Source organism: Moschus berezovskii, chromosome 15 (genome assembly GCF_049115385.1).
Source record: "Moschus berezovskii isolate FMDL1 chromosome 15, NW_MosBer_1.0, whole genome shotgun sequence".
Lineage (NCBI taxonomy): Eukaryota > Metazoa > Chordata > Mammalia > Artiodactyla > Moschidae > Moschus > Moschus berezovskii.
In genome coordinates, this window is record NC_142474.1 from 9,249,767 (window position 1) to 9,266,932 (window position 17,166).

The window sequence follows — 17,166 nt, forward strand, 5'->3', positions numbered from 1 at the left end:
TGGGAATCCCCTTGTGTGTTATTTGCTCTTTTTCCCTTGCTGCTTTTAATATTTGTTCTTTGTGTTTGATCTTTGTTAATTTGATTAATATGTGTCTAGGAGTATTTCGCCTTGGGTTTATCCTGTTGGGGACTCTCTGGGTTTCTTGGACTTGGGTGATTATTTCTTTCCCTATTTTAGGGAAGTTTTCAACTATTATCTCCTCAAGTATTCTTTCATGGTCTTTCTTTTTGTCTTCTTCTTCTGGGACTCCTATGATTCGGATGTTGGAGCGTTTAACATTGTCCCAGAGGTCTCTAATATTGTTCTCATTTCTTTTAATTTGTTTTTCTTTTTTCCTCTCTGTTTCATTTATTTCTACAATTCTATCTTCTAGCTCGCTTATCCTGTCTTCTGCCTCTGTTATTCTGCTGTTTGTTCCCTCCAGAGTGTTTCTGATCTCATCTATTGTATTATTCATTGTATATTGACTCTTTTTTATTTCCTCTAAGTCCTTATTAAACCTTTCTTCCATCTTCTCAATCCTTTTCTCCAGGTTATTTATCTGTAACTCCATTTTGCTTTCAAGATTTTGAATCATTTTCACCACCAAAATTCGAAATTCTTTTTCATGTAGATTCCCTATATCTTCCTCTTTTGTTTGTGTTGGTGGGCATTTATCTTGATCGTTTACTTGCTGGGAATTTCTCTGCTTCTTCATCTTGCTTATAATGCTTTGCTTGGGGTGGCCTTTCCCTCTTCTGGCCGTTTGTGGAGTTCTCTTTATTATGTAGTTTCCTTGCTGTGTGTGGGGTTGGACAGGTGACTTGTCAAGGTTCCCTGGTTATGGAAGCCTGTGTCGGTGTTCTGGTGGGTGGAGCTGGATTTCTTCTCTCTGGAGTGCAATGAAGTGTCCAGTAATGAGTTATGAGATGTCAGTGGGTTTGGAGTGACTTTGGGCAGCCTGTATATTGAAGCTCAGGGCTAGTTTCCTGTGTTACTGGAGAATTTGCGTGGTATGTCTTGCTCTGGAACTTGTTGACCCTTGGGTTTAGCGTAGGTATGGAGACGTTTGATGAGCTCCTATCGATTAATGTTCCCTGGAGTCAGGACTTCTCTGGTGTTCTCAGGATTCGGGCTTAAGCCTCTTGCCTCTGGTTTTTGGTCTTATTCTTGGAGTAGTCTCTAGACGTCTCTATCTGTCATTTCCAAGGTGGTTCCCTCTGTTTTAGCTTCTGTCTGCTGGTCTCTTCAGTGTCTAATTTCCGCCCTGATACTAGGGGGTGGGTGGACACTTTTTAAGGCTCAGTTGTTCAGTCCTGTTCTGGGAAGGGAGGAACGCTGCAGTCGAATATCTCTGGCGTCTGTGGGGAGTGCTCGCAGCGTCTCGGCCACACTGGGTTTGCCCCCGCTCACAGCACGTATGCTGTCCCAGTCTATACTGCACAGGCTCTAGGTTGCTCTGCTGGGAACTGTCCGAGGCCGGCACCGGGTTGTATGCACTTCCCAGGTCTGAGCGGCTCAAGTTCAGGTTCTCAGGTACTCCACAAAGGCGCAGACTTGGTTGGGCCTGCGTTTTGTGCCTTCCCCGGTCTGAGCAGCTCAGGGGACCAGGTGTTTGGCGAGCGCTGTCTCTGCGACTTATCGCCTCCCCAGTCCCCGCCACTCGGTTTTCTGGGTGTACAACCGGCGCACCTTCTCAGGGGGATATCGACCAGCCCGAGCCCAAGAAGTCCTGATTAGCAACAAGCCTGTCTGCAGTTTGTATCGGATGCCTTTCTGGGGCCGCGGTTGCCCGCTCCGGCTCTGGCTGCGCTCCCTGCCTGTCTCGGCGGGGGATGGGGGATGGGCCGACCGCAGCCGGCTCACTCTGCTCAGTCCTTTATTCTGTGAGCGGGGCTGGCCGAGTCATAGGTTAGAGCTTTCCGCCTTTTCGTGGGGAAGCTATCCCACAGTCTGCTTTGCTCTCCCCAGTTCTCTCAAATTGTTCTCGCGGCATTCAAGCCCAGTCCTCTCTCTAAGCAGTTCAGCCGGCTCCTCCCTGCCCAGCCCCCGCTTGCTAATGGCGTCTGCAGGCGTCTGCGCTGCTTCTCCGCTGGGAGTTACCGTTTGGCGGGTAATCTGTGGGTTTTAAAAAAATCTTAAAAAAAAAGAGGGTTATGTGGCCCTCTGAGCTTCCAAGGCTCGCCACAGATTCGCCAGTGAGAAGGTTTCCTGGTGTTTGGAAACTTCTCTCTTTTTAAAGCCTCCCTTCCCGGGACGGAGCTCCGTCCTTACTTCTTTTGTCTCGCTTTTTATCTTTTATGTTTTTTCCTACCTCCTTTCGAAGACAATGGGCTGCTTTTCTGGGTGCCTGACGTCCTCTGCCAGCATTCAGAAGTTGTTTTGTGGACTTTACTCGCGTTCAAATGTTCTTTTGATGAATTTGTGGAGGAGAGAGTGGTCTCGCCGTCCTATTCCTCCGCCATCTTATTCCTCCCCCCTTTTTTTTAGTTTAGATAGGACTCTTTTCAATTGAGGTATATAACTGATTTACAATTTTAGTTTCAGTGATTCAGTTATATATACATACATATGTAAATATCATAATGGTATATTTTTACTTATTTTTTGATACTTTATCCTAGAGTTTGTATAGGCTTTCTACCTCATCTATAAATTTTGGTCTATCTTGCTAAAGTTGATCAATTTTCTCCCTGTTGATAATGTATGACTTTGTAGTAGTATCAATTATTCGGTATACAGTCCCTTTCTTTTCTTTAACGTTAGTTAATATTTTCATTCATCTTTCCACCCTACCTACCTATCCACCAGCCATTCAGTCCACCTATTCACCCATCCATCCACTCACTTTGCCCTCCGTTGACGTTTCAACTAATTTATCTTTGCACCCATTCTTTTACCCACATATCCATCCAACTTACCCTTCTCACTCGTCTTCCTTCTACCTGTTCAGCTCCCAATTTATATCCACTCTTTCTTCCATCTACCTATTTATCTTTCACACTCACACACTTCTCTCATATCCATCAATGTGCTTCTCCATCATTTCTACATCCATCTTTCTTCCTTACACCCACCAATCACTCATGTGCTTTCCATTCAAACAGCTTTCATCAATAGACCCATTCATCGCATCACTAACCTATCCATCCTTTTATCCAATCCAGTTTACTTCTTGGCCCAGCCATTCATCCACCCATCCATATCCATGCATTCATGCACTTAAATATTCATGCTACCCTCACCCTTTCTTCTTCCTACTAATCTAGCCACCTTCCCACTTATCACACCTTGGTCCATCTATCCATCCACGTGTCCACTTACCAATCCTGCATCTACACAGCTCGTTCAACAGAATGTACTGAATATTTATTCTGGGCCTATTCATGTTCTAAATATGTGGTTCTACAACAAGCACATATTATATAGCACAGAGAACTCTGCTCAATGTACTCTAATAACCTAAATGGGAAAAAGATTTGAAAAAGAATAGATACATGCATATGTGCTAGGAATCATTTTGCTATATACCTGAAATCGATACAATATTGTTAATCAACTATACTCTGATATAAAATAAAATTTTTTAAAAATGTAAATCTCAGACTTCCCCGGAGGCACAGTGGATAAGACTCTGCTTACCAATGAAGGGGACATGGTTTAATCCCTGGTCCAGGAAGACTCCACATGTTGTGGAGCAGCTAAGCCTGTACACCATAAGTACTGAGCCCTTGGAGCTGAAACTACTGAAGCCCATGTGCCTAGACCCTGCGCTCCCCAGCAAGAGAAACTGCCACAGGGAGAAGCCTGCACACCACAATGAAGAGTAGCCCCCACTCACCACAACTAGAGAAAAGCCCATGAGCAGCAGTGAAGACCCAGTGCAACCGAAAATAAATAAATAAATAAGAGTTAAAAAATGTAAACACTAGGATCCAGACACAGACCTGTTCAGAGGAGTTCAGAGTTTCTTTGGGAAACCAATATGGCACTCAGTGATTAAGTCAGAGGCACAGGGAGCAATATAGAAAGCCAGGGACTGGAAGTCAGCATGTGATAAGTCTGGGTCTAGTGAAGAAGCCGAAGTTTCCAGGTAGAGGCCATCTACCTTGGTATCCTTGGGAGTCCCTCATTCTGAGCACAAGATTGGCCCTAGGACAGAAGTGTGGCTAAGGCAGAGGTAGGGCACACTGACCATTGGTGAGATGCCATAGGGAAGGAGGGACAAAAATCCAGGTGGATCCTTACTCAGCCTTCTCCAAGAAATTAGATGAAGGAACGGTCCCCAAGCAACATTAATCCAAGGCCCCAAATTGTAAATTTCATCTCACCAGCTTCTAAAGTGAGATCTTTAGAAAAGGCTGAACATTTAACAAGACAGAATGGGATAGAGCAACCAGAAATTCTGAGATTTCATTTATTTTTAAGAAAACTTAGAGAAAAATTCAGTCTTATTTGGGAACCCTGGGAACCACTTGGACACTTACAGACTCTGTTGGCCTTTAGTTTCTGTGTGTTTGCTCAGCCAGTCAGTCATGTCCGACTCTTTGCTACCCCATTGACTATAGTCCATCAAGCTCCTCTGTCCACGGGATTCTCCAGGCAAGAATACTTGGATTACCATTCACTTCTCCAGGGGATCTTCCCGACCCTGCATCTCAGGCAGATTCTTTACTGTTGCACTACTTGGGAAGCCCTGGTCTTTAGCCAGTGTCGCCACTAAAATATTATTTTCCTCCTCTTTGGACTCACCATTCCTCTCTACCTTCAACTCTCTACTAAAATAGTATATCCACAGCAATGCAGAAGATTCTCTCATGACCTCTGGCAAGGGCTTAGGAACTCAACTCTGTCCTAACTTTATTTCTGACACTCACTTGCTAGGTGACGTTGAGTTGGCATCTTCACTTCTCTGGACCATATGATCTCTAGTTGTAATTTGAGGAAATGGGACTTGATGGGCCCCCAGCATTTTTCCACTTAAGTATTTCAGCTTTCTATTCCCCTGGGCTAAGTTTGGGAGAATGCAAGTAGTAGAATAAGAAGGACGCTACTGCTTAAGACATCTTGGCGGTTCATTAAAGATTCTGTTCCCTAGTTTTTTTGTGGGATCTCGTGAGATCATGTAGTTGGTGGGAAAGTATTCTGTAGTGCCTGATGTTAAGCTTTTGATTATCAGGGCATCCACTTTGATGACAGCCCTCTTTTTTTTTTTTGAAAAATAAAATGTGTTTTTATTATTCACTGGTCCTGGAGGGTACATGGCCCATGCAGGACCCACACAAGGGCAGGGGATGGGGGAGAGGACCTCGGGGTCAGCCATTATTGAGGTCAAGGGTGAGGTTCCTAGAGTTCCATAGGGTCACCCTTGGTGAATTTGAAACATGAGAGCTAGAATAAAAGCAGGGAAGGAGAAAAGCGAGTGATTAGTTAGTCAGTTATCTGGCCTAACAGTGATTTCTTTTTTTATTTTTATTTTATTTTATTGGAGGCTAATCCCGTGGTCATGTATGGATGTGAGAGTTGGACTGTGAAGAAAGCTGATCACCGAAGAATTGATGCTTTTGAACTGTGGTGCTGGAGAAGACTCTTGAGAGTCCCTTGGACTGCAAGGAGATCCAACCAGTCCATTCTAAAGGAGATCAATCCTGGGTGTTCATTGGAAGGACTGATGCTAAAGCTGAAACTGCAATACTTTGGCCACATCATGCGACGAGTTGACTCTCTGGAAAAGAGTCTGATGCTGGGAGGGATTGGGGGTGGGAGGAGACGGGGACGACAGAGAATGAGATGGCTGGATGGCATCACTGACTCGATGGGCATGAGTTTGAGTGAACTCTGGGAGTTGGTGATGGCCAGGGAGGCCTGGCGTGCTGTGGTTCATGGGGTTGCAAAGAGTCGGACATGACTGAGCGACTGAACTGAACTGAATTACTTTACAATATTATATTGGTTGGTTTTTCCATACATTGACATGAATCCGCACCTGGTGTACATGTGTTCCCCTTCTTGAACCCCCCTCCCACCTCCCTCCTCCCCTTATCCTCCCTCTGGGTCATCCCAGTGCACCAGCCCCGAGCATCCTGTATCATGCGTCGAACCTGGACTGGTGATTCATTTCACATATGATAATATACATGTTTTAATGCCATTCTCCCAAATCATCCCATCCTCACCCTCTCCCACAGAGTCCAAAAGACTGTTCTATACATCTGTGTCTCTTTTGCTGTCTCATATACAGGGTTATCATTACCATCTTTCTAAATTCCATATATATGCGTTAGTATACTGTATTGGTGTTTTTCTTTCTGGCTTACTTCACTCTGTATAATAGGCTCCAGTTTCATCCACCTCATTAGAACTGATTCAAATGCATTCTTTTTAATGGCTGAGTAATACTCCATTGTGTATATGTACTAGCTTTCTTATCCATTTGTCTGCAGATGGACATCTAGGTTGCTTCCATGTCCTGGCTATTATAAACAGTGCTGCGATGAGCATTGGAGTACATGTGTCTCTTTCAATTCTGGTTTCCTCAGTCTGTATGCCCAGGAGTGCGATTGCTGGATCATATGGCAATTCTATTTCCAGTTTTTTAAGGAATCTCCACACTGTTCTCCATAGTGGCTGTACTAGTTTGCATTCCCACCAACAGTGTAAGAGGGTTCCCTTCTCTCCACACCCTCTCCAGCATTTATTGCATGTAGATTTTGGATAGCAGCCATTCTGACTGGATGACACCCCTCTTGAATAAACATATTGCCAGTTACTGGACACAGCAGAACAACTAGGCAAGGAACCAGGCTGCCCCCATCTGTGAAGTTTCCCTCTTAGAAAGTCCAAGTACTGAAGCTGTGTTCAAACCCCTGTGTCTTCGTCTTTTGAAGTAAAATATTGATTCAAGAGTTAATAGTTGGGAAATGTGAAGATGCAGAAACAAAGAATAGCTGTTGACTGGGGAACTGGTAACATTATCGACTATAATTCTGTCACAGAGCAGAACTCCCGAATTCCCGGCTCCCTGAAAGATACAGATAAAGGCCTGGCACAAATTCCTAAGTTGTTTTTACAGGAAGCAGACTCCCTTCAGATGAAAACTGCTCACCACAAGGATATAGACCTTAGACTGGTTGAAATTAGGACACTGAAGATGCTTGAAACTTCAGCTGGCTGCCAGTCAATCCGAGAATGTCCACAAGCTGATCAGGCCCTGCTCCTTGGACATTAGACGGCTCCTGTCTACCTCGCCCAGGGTGGGCTACACAGTCTTGAGGGCATTTGACCCCTGTGGATCCCTTCTCCTGGCAAAGCAATAAAAGCTACTCTTTTCTATTTTACCTCAAACTCTTGTCTCTGCCTTTCTATTCGGCACTGGTGGACTGAGTTTTGCAACATAACCTAGATGACTAACCACTGGGTGACCTGGTTTCTACCTTCCATGCCCTCATTCCTGCTTTCATGATTTAAACTCACCAATAAAGAGTGAAATCTTAGGATTTTCCTGTGGTCCAGTGGTTAAGAATCCACTTTCCAATGTAGGGGACGTGGGTTCAATTCCTGGTTGGGGAGCTAAGATTCCACATGCTATGGGGCAACTAAGCCCAATGCCACAATTAGAGAGCCCACTCACTCTAGAATCCATGCTCCACAGGAGATTCCCAGCTACTGAGCCCATGCAATGCAGAAAAGACCCAGTGTAGCAAAAAAAAAAAAAAAAGAAAAAACCAAAAAAAAAAAAAGAGGGAGAGAGGAGCAGAAATTATTAAAAAAAAAAAAAAAGAGTGAAACCTCAGATACTCCATCTTGAACCGTAATAAAGGCAGAGCCCCAGGTCTACACTTTCTCCATCTTTCTCTGCTTGTGATCTTAACTGTGTGGCCCTCGGGCCTGTCATGTACCCTCCAGGACTTGTGAATAATAAAAACCTTGTTCTGCAAAGTTCCATTAAAAAAATACAATCAACTGAATAAATTTGAAGCTCAAATTGGCTTTCTTAGATCACTGATGAATTGAGTAGCATCCACTGGGCTGCTAGAAGGTGCTCCAAGGGGTTGTACAAAATGGAGGGTTTTTATAGGAAGAGCTATGAGGCAAGGGAACTATAAGCAAAAGGAAAGAAAGAATTACTTTTAGACCAGGATGTACTTTTGGAGGGAATAGAATCAAGGGTCCTTATCACACAGATTGCCTGTTCTTGGGGAGTGGGGCACATGGAGACGGCCCACGTGACAGATTGCCTCACTGGTGCTGACCTGGGAATTCCAGACTGATTAATACATTTCTGGTGAAGGTCAAAACTGCAGTTAGGTTAGGTATTAAATCTAGGCTTGGTATCATAGATTTGAGCATTAATGATGCCATTTGTGGCCCGTGGTTTTTCCCTTTAACAGTTCCCAGAGGATTTTGCAGAGCTGTGTCCTGCAACCACCCGAAGAACCACAAAGGTTGGTCCAGACCCAACCTCGGCCCCGGTGACGATGGAAGAAATGTCTGTGGGGCTCTACAAGAGTAAATACAGGCTGTCTGAGTGCCTCAGGCAGTCCTGGCTAAGAACATCACTATCAATAGGCTCAGACCCACAAGATAGATTCCACAGGGACTTTGTCGTGATCCTAGATTTTGTGACCAGAGAGTCAGTCACCGATAATAAGGTTGGTTTTTGTATGGCTTCTCCAGCAGGTAAGACAGTTGGACAATAAAGCTTTGCCCAAATGTGCAACATCTATTTAGGGAAGAAAACAGGGCCCCTACTGATGACATTTATCTCTCCCTCTACCAGGACTGATTGACGGGCTGGGGTTCTGGGTTCTGTAGCTGAAGGAAAGCTGACAAGTCCTACAGCAGCCCCCCTCTCTCCCACAGCCCGTCTGTTAGTTAGGGGTCCGTTAGTTAGTTAGAAACCAGACACTCTGCTGTGTTCTTGACCTTTACTGAGTTGTGGTCTCTCAGGCAGGTCTCTTCCCTTTAAAGTTACCAATCAGACAACAGGGAGTTTGCACCAGATAGTAGATGCTCTGTACAAGCTCCACCCTTCCTGACCCTCCCTCCTGCTCTCAGGACAATGCAATCTTGACAAACGTTATCTGCAAAGTCTGCTTTCAGCCTGCTTCCTCCTCACCAAATCACTCTGGGGCAACATCTTTACTCTTTGGTCTCAGTCAAAGAGTTTGAGTGGAGTGAGCCGAAGAGAAAAAGGAGGCTGGGAGGCCAGTGTGGGAGAGGGAGACAAAGAAACATAGGGACCATGGGAGACTTACAGAAACAAAGAGAATCTAAGAGCTGAATAGATGCACGTGGATCAAACAAAATAAGAGGGGGTGTGCCAGTTGAAATGGAAAATGAATAGAGAAGGAGGTCCTCCTACAACTCTCAAAGTTATCAAGATGAAGACCTCTGATGGTGGCATTCACTCCTAAGCTAGCCTGGAAAGTGAGAGCAGCTTTGCCCACTTCCCTGGTTGACCAGAAGACCCACTGCAGCTGAGGGGGCTAATGACCAACATCTACTCAATAAAAGACCCTTGTCCAGGGCTGTGGGATGTGGATGCCAGCTAGTCACGTTGATGACCTCAGGAACCCAGTGTTCCCATCAGGAAAGGAGGTGGTTGGCTTGACTCCAGCTCTCAAGTATCCAAGACACTGACCGCTGAAAGATTAGGCTGGACAAGGCAGCCAGACATTTTTATGATCCGGAACCACCACCAGGACAGCTTTCCTTCAGAATGAAGTCTTCTGGACTTTTGAGCATCTTGGTGCTATCCCTCCTTCTAGTGAATGTCCAGGGACCTGCTCTGACTGATTGGTTCTTTCCCCGTAAGTACTGGGCCTCAGCCCTTGCCCTGGAGAGAAAGAATATGGCTGGAGGAAGAAATGAGTTTTCCACCACCTTAGCTCTGGGCCTGGGTTAGGGATGAGGGAGATATTTGGGTTATTTCTTCCCTTTTTCTTTTCTATGGAAGATCTCTTTAGTGAATGCAAGAATACAGACCTGGGCAATTTGTATTTTCAGCCCCTTTGAAATGGAAGGTCTTTCTGAGTAGGGGTGGAGAGGTGGGGTGGGTATCACAAAATCTAGCATTTAGGGGAGGGGCTATAAGGATCTGGGATGCCTAAGGGACTTTTCCCTCACCCCATGACAAAAATAGCCCCCTTTCTTGAACCGCCACCTCGATTAACTTCTGATTTTTTCAAATGTAGTTCTAGAAAGTGTTCCCACCTCCCCAAGGGTTCCTTGACTTTGGGCCGAAGGATACTCTCTGGAAGTTCCTTTGAATTTAAGACAGTAATACTCCTTTCCCCGTGTGCTGCAGTCCATGGGATCGCAAAGAGTCGGACGCAACTGAGCGACTGAATAACAACGAATAGAGTCATATTGATAATTGCTGCTCTTTACTGAGCGTTCTGAAAGCAGGGATTTAGAGAGGGATCTGGAGTCAGACTTGGTGGGTACAAATTCTGCTTAAATTCCCTGTGCTTCAGTTTCCTCATCTGCAAAATGGGGGATATTAATAGAATTAGCTTCATAGAACAATTATGGGGATTATATGAGATAACCCCTTTAAAATGGTTGGAAGAGTGCTAGGCTTATGGTTACTTAAGCAATGTTAGTTCATATTACTGGGCATCCGTGACGATGATTATAGCTTTACCCTCTTTGTCTTACTTCTCCCTCACCTCTCTGTAAAGCTAAAAGGATTTTATAAATGAAGAAACCAAAGTTCAGAGAGAGTAAGTGGTAAACCAAGAATGAGAATTAAAAAACCCAGCTGTCTGACTGCCAGGGTGAACAATATTGCTGCACAATAGCGCCCCCCAGAGGAAATCCCAAACACTGCTTTCTCAACCAGCCCAAAGCGACTAGATTGGCTTAGTTAGACCACTGGCTTTCAATGCACGATTTTGCCTTCCAGGGAACATTGACAATGTCTAGAGACTTTTTTGGTTGTCACAACCGGGGAATGCTACCGGCAATCTAGTGAGTAGAGGCCAGGGATGCTGCTAAACGTCCTTCAATGTCCAGGACAACCCTCCTCTACCCATCAAATAATTATCTGGCCCAAATGCCTCCAGTGCCTAGGTTGAGAAATCTTGCCTTAGTGGGTGGGGCTGGGGAAAGGAGGCAGAGAGTGAGGGGTGGTCAGGAGAGAGGTTAATGAAGGCAGAGCTGGGAAATAAATGAAAGTCCCCCAGGAAAAGGACTCCTGGGGATGAGCAAAGCGAAAGCAAACTCCCCTGACTCCCCAGAATTGCCTTGGGTCTGGAGAAGGGTGGGCACTGTGACTGTAAGACTCATGGGTGTCAGTCCTTCCCTAGAGAGATGCCCCAGAATCCAGGGTAATTGTGAATTCAAAGAAAGGGATGAATGTTCGAAGAACAAAAAGTGCCCGAAGCGTGAGAAGTGTTGCTTCTTCAGCTGCGGAAGAAAATGCTTAAACCTGCAACAAGGTAAATACATACTGAGAGCCTCAATAACCAATCCCTCTACCCATATCCTCCCCTTCCGCTCCTCTGGGCTGGCTCTGTCCCTGGTTCACTAAGGGATGGTCTCTGAGCAAGACTGCTGGACTTGGGAAGCTTGAAATTTAGACACATCACTGCCCTTAGTATGATGTTTGACATTAGGGAGTATCTTCATCCTGTTGGGTCTCAGGTTCTGCAAGCAAAATCTAGGTATAAGGTTGGGATTGAACTGGAAAGTCTCTTGGCTCTTTTCCACTCTTATTATTTTCTATTTTTTTTTTTAACCCTTATGATTTTCTTAGTCCCCAGGGGTCCACTATTGGTTCACCATATATCAACACTGCTGCTAAAAATGATAATTAAGATGTTTGTATTTCTTAAAAATACAAAAAAATAGCTTTTTGCTCCAGATTCACTGCCTGCCTATACAAATCCACTTTAGCATTAGGAAATCTTTGCTGACGAGACCAGAGGGTCTATCCTTTGTTGATGCAGTATTAACTCCATGCCCATCTCCCTCAGCTCCAGAAAGACTATCAAGGATTCAAAGGGTAATGTATATGTATTACATTAAGTAATACATAATGTATATGTATTACATTATATGTAGGGTCCCTTCGCTGTTCACCTGTGAACATAACCTGCCATAACTTTGTTAATCGACTGTACTCCAATACAAAATAAACAGTTTAAATTTTGGAAAAAAAAAAGACAAAAGTTAAAGTATAGCTCCTTACAATGTTTCAGGTGTACAACTAAGTGGTTCATATATATATATATTTTTTTTTTTCTTTTTAGTTTCTTTTCCATTGTTAATCATTACAAGATGCTGAATATAGTTCTCTATGTGCTATATGGTAGGGCCTTGTTGTTTATCTATTTTATATATAGCAGGATGTATCTGTTAGTCCCAAACTCCTAATTTATCCCTTCTCCTTCCTTTCCCTTTTGGTGACCATAAGTTTGTCTTCTATGTCTGTTGAATCTATTAAGACTATCAGAGATTCTTTATTCACTCATTTAAGAAATGTTTGTTGAGTGTCTCTGAGACCTGTAATAGGATTTGACCTGTAAGGAGGTTGAGGAAGCCTTCCCTGAGAAAGTAAAACTAGAGTTGAGTTCAGAAGGATGGGTAGCAAGTTTTGGGGAAAAGTGGGTGGAAGGGCTTTCCAGGCACAGGCAATATACACATACAAAGTCTTGATGGATTGTGGCGTCCCACCATCAAGACTTTGTACATGAGCATGAACATGGTGAAAGGGAAAAAGGTTCTTGGGAGGTAAGTTCTTGCTGGACGAGGGTCTCACCTTGATCTTAAGATCAGTGGAAATTCGCTGAGGTGGGTGGGCACATGGTGTGGCTTTTACTATGCTTACAAGGCAGGAACGGAGTGACTCAAAGAACTTCAAGATGAAAAAAAAAAGGTTTCTTGGACTAAGTAGCTGAGAGGGTGGGGAAGAGTCGGATGTGTTTGAAAGGCACGTAGGAAGTGAAGTGAACATGACTTGACAATGGAGTAGATTGGGCAGGCAGGAGGACAGTGGGGTGTTCGTTTGCCTATAGCTGAGAATTCAGAATCCAGACTTCCCGAGTTCAAATCTTAACTCCAGTTCTCACCAGCTTATTTATCTTGGGCAAATTAACCACTTTCCCTTGTGATGCCTCAGTTTCTAGAGAGCAAAAAGACTAATGTTAAAGGTTATTTGAAAGATCAAATATGTTTATGCAGGTGAAATGCTTAGGGCAATGCCTGGCATCTAATAGTCATGTGACATGTTGGCTCACATTATGCAGTCATTCACGACTGGGCGCTCCTATGTAACAGAGGCCATACTTTTGTCTCTTTAAGCATTGAGCACGTAGTAGGTACTCAGGGAGTGACTTATTCAGTTCCAGTCAAGATACATTTTGTTTTACCCTCAGCATTTGCAAAATCCTACACTGTGCATGACCATCTGCTAAGAATGGGGTTCCAAGATGAAACCAGACATGGTCTCTGGTCACTACGTCATAGCAGCTCACGACCTCGTGGATGAGACCGAAGATGAAAAAAACTGACACACACACACACACACACACACACAGCTCAGAAGCCCAGTGGAAAAATGCAGGATCGAGTTAGGCACCTGTGGGGGTGCGGTGTGGAGAATGGAGTTCAAGACGCCATAGTGGAGTTGATGTCTGGGAAGGGTTTTGAAGGGAGAATGAGAATGTGATTAATGAACAATGGAGGGGCGGCAGAGGGAACATGGAGTGAAAGGTGTGGGGCGGGGTGTTGAAGACTGTGGAAGCCCGAAGCTCAAAAGGGGACTGTGGTAGGGGAGGAGGCCAGAGCGCCAAACAGGAGCCAGACGATGAAGTGTCTGTAGGCCATGGAAGACCTGCTCATAAAGTCAAGGTCTTAGCTGTGGCGTGACATGATTAGCTTGGTCTCAGATCCGTCAGGTCCTTCTCTCTGGTGGGAGGCAGGAAGGATTGATTGTAGGAGCCAAGGATAGAGGCTGGAAGATCAATCTGGGGCTCTCTCAACAGCCTGAGACTTAAGGAGAGGGGCAGACAGGTGAGCTTTGAGAAGGTGAAAATCAACAGGACTTAACTGTTTAGCTGTGGGAGTTGACTCTTGGGGAACTTACAGTTTAGTTCAGACCCGTGTTAGTTTGCTAGGACTGCTGCAACGAAGTACCACCACTATGATGGCTTAAACAGCAGAAATGGATCGTCTCACCATTCTGCAGGCTGGAAGTTCAGGGCCAAGTGTTGGCAAGTTGGTTCCTCGTCAGGTGGTGAGGGAGGATCTGTTTAAACCTCTTCCTCTACCTTCTGGTGGTTTGCTGGCAATCTCTGGTGTTCCATGCCATGGAGATCCCTTATCTTCCTGTTCACATGGTGTCCTCCCTGTGTGTGTGTCGGTGTCAGAATTTACCCTTTTTATTATCACATTTTTTTATTGGAGTGTAATTAATTTACAGTGCTACGTTACTTTCAGCTGTATAGTAAAGTGAATCAGTAATACGTTTATCCACTCTTTTGAAAATTCTTTTCCCATATAGGCCATTACAAAATATTGAGTAGAGTTCCCTGTGCTATACAGTGGGTCTTTACTAGTTAACTATTAGAATTTGTCCTTTTTAAGGGACACCAGTCATTTTGGATTAGGGGCCTCATCTTAACTAATGATATAGGCCCCAATTTTATTTCCAGACAGGGTCCTTCTGAGGTGCTGAGGGCTAGGTCTTCAATGTATGAACTAGAAATGGAGGGGGACTCAACCCATAACAGGACAGAAGCTAACTGCAGGGAAAAAGGGGGCTTGAAAAACTATCCCTGGCATTCCCTGCATGGACTTGCCCTTGACTCTGACCCCATATTCTCTTTCTTTGGCATGGTTTGGAGGGCAGAGTAAGTGGCTTATAATTTGGCATTTTTGAGGCACTCCTGTATCCATCCAGAACGTATTTATTGAGCACCTATTCTCACCAGGCACTGTGCTAGAAGCTGCACATTTAGATATAATCAAGGGGCTCACAACTTAGCAGGCCTTGAAGGTGGTCTTATTTGCACCTCAGGACAGCCCCTGGTGATGAGCAGGGTGGGATTTTGCATCCTCATTTTACTGAAGTCAAGGACAAGACTGGTATTGTGGGAGGTCAATGTGCACACCCCGAATTAAGCGCACAGCCCTGGAAACAGAGGCTGCTCACTCTCAGGGGAGACAGTGAGTACAGTGACCTGAAGGGAAGGTGGGGACCTGACCTGATGTTCCCTGGGGATGCAGACAGCCAAACAGCTCTGCTCTACAAATGGGCAAATATACCAGTGGAACAGGGCTCCCGAGGTGTGAAAAGGTAAAAGGAGCTTGTTTGGTTTCGTCTGTGCTAGTTACTAGGAGGACAATAAGAGCTGCTTTTTTTTTTTTTGGTGTGGGCACTTTAAAATCTGACCTCTGGCATCTCCCTGCAGACATATGCAGTATGCCCAAAGAAGTTGGCCCCTGCATGGCTCTTTTCCATCGTTGGTGGTATGATAAGACAAATAATACTTGCTCCAGCTTCATCTATGGTGGTTGCAGAGGAAACAATAACAATTTCCAATCCCAAGCTGTGTGCCAGAGTGCCTGCTCCGCAAAGGGTGAGTCCCAAGGGCCCCAGTCTCTCATCCTTGCCAGGTCCACTCTGAGGGGAGGAGTCTGGGTGTTGCTTGGCCTATTCCAGAATAGTTGCATCCTTGACAGACCAAGTGAAGACCAGGAACTGACCAGCTCCGATCAGCAGGTAAGAATGAGCCTTGCAGAGGGTGGGACCATGGCTTGCTGAGAAACTGAGGTTGGGAGGGGACATGGATATGGATCAAAGCTGGCAAGTATTAGGAGTGGGAGAGGATGCAGACATGGTGAGGTCTCAGAGACCAAGTTCAGAGAGATCCCAGGACATCCAGCCTAGTGCTGGACAGGTGGACCAATCACCCTTTCCAGGCCATCGATTTCCCCTCATGACTCTTCGCCAGCAACCCACTCCCAGCCACATCCCATTCAGAGCTTTCCAGGGAAACCCACTTCCTTTTAGTCTCCTGTGAAAACATGTACAAACATAGCGTTTGGAAAATAAGCTGAGTCCTAGAAGCTCAGCTGGTCCTATCCTCCATTCTCAACAGGCTCTAATTCCTGAATGCGAAAGGATACACTGCAATCACCGCCGGGATTCAGTTAATGACCAAGCGCTGTTCATATGCCTGCAGATGATCCAGGCTGGCTTCCACTGTTCCACTTCCAGTGTTCCAAGGCCTTAGAGCTTCCCTAAACTGAATCCTGGCACCTGCCTCCCCTTTCTCCATCTCAGCCTCTTTTTAGACATAAGCTTTCTCTTTTGATCCCATCTCTATGCTTCTTACCTTTATGTCCAACTTCTAGAACCGCTTGTTTATATCTGTGAAGCTCTCATTTTCCCCAATAAAGCACTTTATTTAGTCCTGTGCCTCTGAGGCTGAATAATTTACATCTATTGGCATATTACACTTTGCAGGGAATAAAGGGTCACTGAGGTTTCTGGTGACATCTTTAAAGGGAATGAAGATAATCAGAACCTTGAGAGTTGAGGATTCCAGGGACGTTGTTATACTACTCCTCTGTTTTTTCAAAGCATCATATGACCCTTTTAAGGCAAGGGCTCTTGGGTGCTGCTCCTTTCTAGGAGAAGGGCATGGGTGAAAGTAAGTTCATTTGGGATCTTTCAAGAAATACAAGTTGAGGAGTGGGATAAGTGATAAAGGAAGAGAGGAGTTGATTATGTGTTGGTTACCGTGGTGGGAAAATGCAGCTTAATCCCATTAGGGACCTTCCAAAGAACCTTATAAAACCTGCCTCTGAATTTTCTTCATTCATGAGGAAGCTAAGGTGTTTAGTCATTGACTTTCATCTTCTACTGGATGCATGCTGTTTGTTAAATCCCTCACTCTTCCAGACTCTTCTGCATGCAAGCTGACCAAGTTCCTAGGAAGTCGGAGAGAACTCAGAGCAGAGAAGCAGAGACTCTGATCCTTGAAGTGGGACGCTATTGGTGTGCATCGGATATTATTCAGCCATTGGAACTTCCGCGGTCGCCCAGTGGTTGGGACTCCACACTTCCACTGCAGAGGGTGTGCGTTCAGTTCCTTGTCAGGGAACTGAGATCCTGTGTGCTGTGTGATGTGGCCAAAAACAAAACAAAATTTATCCATAAAAAGGAATAAA

General features: G+C 44.9%; 1 protein-coding gene across 1 annotated transcript; it reads left to right on the forward strand.

The window, feature by feature from the left end:
* Positions 1–9,166: 9,166 nt before the first annotated feature.
* LOC148775330 (eppin-like) lies at positions 9,167–16,275 on the forward strand. The gene is made up of 4 exons (XM_088844342.1): positions 9,167–9,794; positions 11,295–11,426; positions 15,402–15,569; positions 16,092–16,275. The coding sequence occupies exons 1-4, from the start codon at positions 9,704–9,706 to the stop codon at positions 16,103–16,105; spliced, it is 405 nt and encodes a 134-aa protein (XP_088700468.1). The 5' UTR covers positions 9,167–9,703; the 3' UTR covers positions 16,106–16,275.
* Positions 16,276–17,166: the final 891 nt, after the last annotated feature.

Bases quoted from the DNA above. Each gene is read 5' to 3' on its own strand.
- LOC148775330 (XM_088844342.1), top strand. From the start codon at position 9,704: ATGAAGTCTTCTGGACTTTTGAGCATCTTGGTGCTATCCCTCCTTCTA. The intron at 9,795-11,294 runs GTAAGTACTGGG...GTCCTTCCCTAG, and splicing joins GACTGATTGGTTCTTTCCCC to AGAGATGCCCCAGAATCCAG. The intron at 11,427-15,401 runs GTAAATACATAC...ATCTCCCTGCAG, and splicing joins ATGCTTAAACCTGCAACAAG to ACATATGCAGTATGCCCAAA.